Source organism: Plectropomus leopardus, chromosome 6, assembly GCF_026936395.1.
Source record: "Plectropomus leopardus strain MGB_pleo_1.0 chromosome 6, ASM2693639v1, whole genome shotgun sequence".
Taxonomy (NCBI): Eukaryota; Metazoa; Chordata; class Actinopteri; order Perciformes; family Serranidae; genus Plectropomus; species Plectropomus leopardus.
The window spans coordinates 4,437,382-4,443,493 of record NC_142181.1 but is presented as its reverse complement, the minus strand read 5'-3'; the positions used below and the strand labels follow the sequence as shown (position 1 = coordinate 4,443,493).

Genomic DNA, 6,112 nt, shown 5'->3' with positions numbered 1-6,112 from the left:
CAATTTTAAAAAAGTTTTCCAAAAAAGGAGGTACAGTATGCAATTTGGTCATAACTTTGGGGAGACAGACAGTATTCAGTTGGTAGACTTAATACTTAATAATTTTGGCTAATTTCTATCTTAACCCAAAGAGTATTTAAGATTTTTATTAATGTTTCATGTCATATTCTGAAAGACAAACCTGAGACAGTCTGAGGAAAATCATGTCCCTCCTGTTACTTCTGCAGCATCTGCTAAATTAAAATAAACATACTATCAAAACAGGCAAAACTGAGCATATATAAAACAAGATTGTGTTACTGCAGAGTCTATTTCTTACTGCAAATGTTTTTAGAGACGTATTTAGTGTACTGTTGAGCTGTAAAATAAGAAAACTTTGACCTGGCCGCCGTGTGGGATACAGTGAAACCTCAAACCAGCCGAACCAACTTTAATTTAATATAATTTGTTTTAAATACATTTTAGTTAACTTTATTTTATCATTATTATTTTATTAGTATTATTATTATTTATTTATTTGGGTTTTTTATTTATTTATTTATTGTTATTTTATTTCATTTTTTATTTTAATTTTTTTCAGGAACATCAAGTAAACCATTTGCAATTATTATATATCTGCTGTGCAATAATTCTCCTCCTGAATTCCTGTGTCATGTCCAGGAGTTTTTATACATATTTATTAGGTCTCTCTCCTTTGTTTTTATGTTTTTGACCTGAGCCATGCTGCTCTGCTTCTCTGATGTCTTTGCTGAATGATAATAAAATGAATCTTGCATGTTAAGTTAACGTTTCCCTGCATTAATTTTTTTTCTGACCCTCCAGTGTGATGTGAGCGCGTCGGGGGTGTCAGCCTATAGAGCCGCTGCAGGCTGCAGGACCCTTTCACGGCATCAGACCACACTGCGAGGCCGCGAAGCTCGGACCGCAGAAATAGGCCACATACGGATAATGGAGCTGCAGGAATTAGGCCAGGCCGCCGCACTTCCATAACGATGACCGAGCCATCCATCAAAAGAGTCTCTACGGTGTCGAGCTGATAAGAGAGCCGGTTGAGCCGTCGCCACCCAAGATGAATTATATCACTGAAGTGAGCTGTACCAAAAAAATACACTTCCATATAAAATTAGACCTGCACGAATTTCTAAAGGCTGAAAACATTTAAATAACACTGTCAGATAGCTGTGATTATTATTATTCACATGTATATGCTTGTAAATATTTCATTTCCCCACAAAGATTAACCCTTTAAAAACTAAGCAAATTAGCTTTCTTTTTTTTCAAAAAAGTAAAGAGTATGGCCCGAAAATTTTAAATTAATAAAAAAGCTACCTGAAAATAAGCAGAAGAACATTAGCAAGGAATGAGTTAAAAGTTTTAAGAATATTAAAATAAGAAACAAAAACGTTATATAAATGTTGTTTTCTGAGCATTTTTTCCTGTTTTTGGACAATATCAAATAATCACCCCTTGTTCATTTTTTGTGTTTTTTTGTCAGCTTTTACTTTACTCCTGCGGGACACTTCTTACTTAGTTCTTCTTAATGTTTTTTTTGCATTTTTTCAAAGGAAATCCACTGAATTTTCTCGGGTTTCAGAGGGTTAAATGCTCGAGCTCCTCCGTCATAAAATCTAAAAGGAGACAAACACTTGAAAAAACACTGTTTTGTTAACTTTTATTCATATATATATATATATTTATATATATATATTTATATACTCATGTGTTTGACTGCCACTGTTAAAAAGTGTGACTCATCACATTATCACCTGTAAGCATAAATAATAGCTTTTTTTTCTCTCTTGAAACCTGGGAAATAAACCAACTGAAAACAGTTACGGGTCATTTTCAGCACCATTGAATAGTACATTCTCTATATTGCATCAGGATATAAAAATATACAGATATAGTGTTTTATTTTCTTCTTGAAAACATTCTTTCCGTGTTGTTCAATGGCATTGAAACAAGAGAGGAAGAAAAGACCCCACGCTGACGATGAGGATTGTTACCGTTATTGTCGTCTATATTATTAATCCTTAGCAGATCCGCACTGCTCCGTCCATCCATCCGTTCACAGCACTTTTAAAACATCAGTAGCAGCCACACGCGGGAGAGACAAATTAAATAAAACACAAGTTAGAGGGGCGTCCTCTGAGACATGTGACGCTCACAGTGCCACCGGCCTCCCAACCACCGAAGGAGAAAAAAAGCGAGTGAAGGAGACGCTGACAGAGACGCGGGAGTGTCGGAGAGGAAGGGAACGCCGTGAACACCAAGCAGGCCGGTGGACTGAAGGCTCCTCCGAACCGCGACCGGTCCTCTTACAGTCACTGAGCATGACGTACCCACAGTCCAAAGCGGTGCTGATGATGATGATGATGCTCGTAGTGCTGGGGTAACCACCCCAAAAACCACACCCCCCCCAAAAAAACATAAAAAACAATAAAAATTCAAAGCAGAAAAAAAAGGTCAAAAATTGCAACATGTGAGTTTTAATGGTTTGAGGCAAACGAGAAGATGAAGATGAAGAAGAAGAAGAAGAAGAAGAAGAAGAAGCGAAGGCGCGGTCAGGACGAGAGTCTGCAGTGCATAGAGAGGGACAGATTCACCGGCTGGTCGGTCAGATGGGATTATTGCCCTGTGTCAGCCTCGCACACTCACACACACACACTCACACACACACACGGTAAACACACGCCGCCACCGAGAAAGAGCAAGACACGAGAGTAAAGACAGAGAGAAGGACAGCAGGGCTGGTGGATCAGGTTCCTGTGGTTTCCAGAGTGTCCCCCTCTCTGCGGAGAGAAGCAGCCTTCAGGCTGGTGTGTGTGTGTGTGTGTGTGTGTGTGTGATATATACGTCCAAATACAAGTCCAAAAACAGGCCTGGCTCCACCAGCACTCTTTTACTCCATCCATCTGTCCGTCAGTCAGAGTGGTGCTGTGGCCCGCCCGTCCTCGAGGACGCTTCACATCCGCGAGGACGAAGCCAGCTCGTAGAACAGGACGTAGGCGTCGCTGCTGCGCACTTGGCTGGAGGACATTGGCGTTACTCTGAACGGAGAGAGAGGGAGACAACCAGAGTGTAACGGTGAAATAAAAGAAAGTCACAGTTTAAACTTTAGCTCAAAAACACGAGAAAACGCTTGTCTCAGTTTCACAAACTGCAAGAAACTGTCAGATTTAAACAATTATTTCATAAAAGCTAAAGGGAAGAAACAAAGCCAGTGAAAAATGTCTAAGGAAAAGTAAAATCTAAGGGAAAACTATATAATAATCACTATTAAAGATGCAAAATTATGCCACAAAATTCTTTTTTTTTGTTTGTTTTTTATTTATTTTTTTCTGAACAGCACTAAATGATACAGAACATACAGTGATATAGATAGTTCAGCTTCCCTTGCTGTTCAGGGTTTTTTTGGGGGTTTTTTTCCCCTGAGATGAAATCTTAAAACTATTAACAATTTAGGAGAAATCATGTGTACATATATCAGCTTGATAAGATACTTCACGAGGAGACCTGTCAGCGCAAATAAAAAAACAGATAAATAAATTAAATTAATACTAATAAAAAGAAAACGGTAACATAAAACATAATAAGGTCATCTATCCAATAAATTCCACAAAATCTGGTCGTAAAGGTTTTACATATTTCACCCACTTGGTCCAGAGACCAATGACAGGCAGGCAGAGGTTAGGATACCAAACATATATTTATCAGAGCGCTTTGCCTGGAAATCAACACGTCCTAATGCACGTTAATTTTGGGTATGTGTTTTAATGCTCCGTGAAACTGTGTCCAGAAAGGTCGAATCGCTGGACAGTCCCAGAATACGTGCCAATGATTGGCTTCCCGAATCCCACACTGTCTCCAACATTTAGCGTCCCCTCCAGTAAAATGTGCCTTCTGCTTTGGTGTCACAAAATTCATTTTTAAGCACTTTTTCTGGGTTATTTACATTTATTTATTTAATGTTTTTTCCGTTTTCCTATATCACTTCCTATTTTTGTGTGTGTGTGTTTATGGGCTTTTTTTTGACTAATTTTCTTTTTAATTTTAATTTTCTTGCTAATTTTTGGGACATTTTTTCTGCCATCTTCCTGTGCTTTTTAAATAAATCAAGCCAGGTTCAAGGTTTCAAAGGGTTAAGACTGAGTGTTTCACACCACAGTTCCCATCATCCTTTGGGGTAATTGGAAACTACGTTGCCATGTGAGTCAGTTGGCACAGCGTTAACAGCGTACACACGTGCTGCAGTATATAATGCATGTTGAGCTATCAGAGACAAACACATGACGCGTGCGGTCATGTGAAGAATGCCGCGTTCTGCACGGTGACGTCCTGAAGCTCTGCTGCAGTGTTTCTCCGCGATACGATAACAGAAAGTGATCTGTAATATCAGCAGTGTGCGATTCAGTGAGAATCAGAGGCAGGAAGGAAGAGGCCGGAGGGAGCGACCGCATGCTCACGAGGCAACAAGGGAGGATTATAAGGCAATTCAAGGACTTCTCAAGGACTTTATTGCCTTAACTTAAGGACCTAACACGGCACAGTTTGGATCCAGATTAATTCCTGTTACACTGAGGGTTTTTATAATGAGAACGAGCATGTAAAAAAAGTAAAACAAATATATCGAAAGAACTTCAGTTTCTATTCTTGTACAAAATATAAACAATCAAGCACTATTTATGACTGTTTTAAAAACTTTCAAGGCCTTGATTTCCCCCCTAAAATCAAACAACTAAGGATTTTGAGGCCCCGTGCGATTGTCTGCACCTTCTCACACTGCTGCCGTTTACTCGTTTAACTGTTCCCGTCTGAACCACAGCGTTGTTATGGTAACCACTAATGTGCTGTTTTGATGTGGTAAAAGATTCGTTGTTGACTAATGATCTCGTCCACATGGTGCTGTTATGCAGTTGATAAGATCTCGGTAACAAATATTCTTCTAATTTCTCATCAGTCCTCCTAACAGTCTGGGTGTGTTTGGTTCGTATGTGTGTTTAGGTTTTGTGTTTGAAGAGTTCGAATGAGCAGCTGTCATATTTATCGATATACAGCAGCTACGTTTGATTTAACTGTCGCGTGACACGACTGTAATGAATCATACTGCTGTATAATTAGATAACGATGGGAGCAGTTTGAGTGAGTGGCGTTTTCTGCGATCAATAAACTATTTTTTATTACTTTATTATTGTACTGAAGGCAGCTGGTCAAATCAAACTCTAATGATCAGCATCAATCATGTCTTCATTTTTAATGTGGTATTTTTGTGTTTGCGGACGTAGAAAAATAACATCATGCCCGCTGTATTTAAACTCCCAGATGTCAGATCAGTATTTTACGGTTACCTGTGCCGTCACACGCGTTTCTTGTATTTTTGTTATCGTGACAGGTGTTTGGACGTACCTGGAGTCGTTAAACGTGTACCATTCTCCCGAGTTGGGATTGCGACAGTAGGCTGTGTAGTGGCCGCCCATAGTGGTGCCTGAGTGGTTGGACACGGCGTACAGGTTGTACACTGCGTTTACTGCGAGAGGACAGACGCAGAAACACAGTTAAAGTCTGCAAATACTCGTTCTTTTACAACAACACGTACTAGAAGATCACAGTTTCTCAAGAATTATAAATAGTATTAATTATTAATTTGCACTGCTGCACAATGTAAATAAATAATTATACTAATAACAATACTACTAATAAAATAATAATAATAACATAATAAAATAATAATAATAGTAATAAACTTTATTTTTATAGCACAATCCAAACACAAGATGCTTTACTATGAAAACAGAAAGCATAAAAACTAGGAGTCGACTGATATCAGTTTTTCAGGGGCGATACTGATACTGATTATAAGAAGTTAATAAAAACGATAACATATATTTGGAATCAATAAATCAATAAAAATAAAATCTTTTTTATCAATATTTAGAGTTTGAAATATAACAAACTCTTGTTTATATGACTTTGGCCAATGTTTAATCAAAACTGAAACTTTCAGTATAATATATACATTAAGTTCCCAGCACTTTTTTTTTTTATAAAGTCAAGTGAAAATTTAAATAAAAAATGATTAAATAAAAAAAGTCCCCAAAGTTTTATAATGTAA

General features: G+C 38.0%; 1 protein-coding gene across 4 annotated transcripts in view; it reads right to left on the bottom strand.

The window, feature by feature from the left end:
* Positions 1 to 1,658: 1,658 nt before the first annotated feature.
* Positions 1,659 to 6,112, bottom strand: part of LOC121943318 (ubiquitin carboxyl-terminal hydrolase 2-like) — a 58,720-nt gene continuing 54,266 nt past the window's right edge. For all 4 annotated transcript variants that reach the window (XM_088078542.1, XM_088078541.1, XM_088078544.1 and 1 more), the window contains exons 13-14: positions 5,407 to 5,527; positions 1,659 to 3,050 (exon numbers count right to left, since the gene is read on the bottom strand). In XM_088078542.1, coding sequence (XP_087934668.1) covers positions 2,966 to 3,050; positions 5,407 to 5,527 — 206 coding nt within the window. In that variant the 3' untranslated portion in view covers positions 1,659 to 2,965. The remainder of the gene's footprint in view (positions 3,051 to 5,406; positions 5,528 to 6,112) is intronic.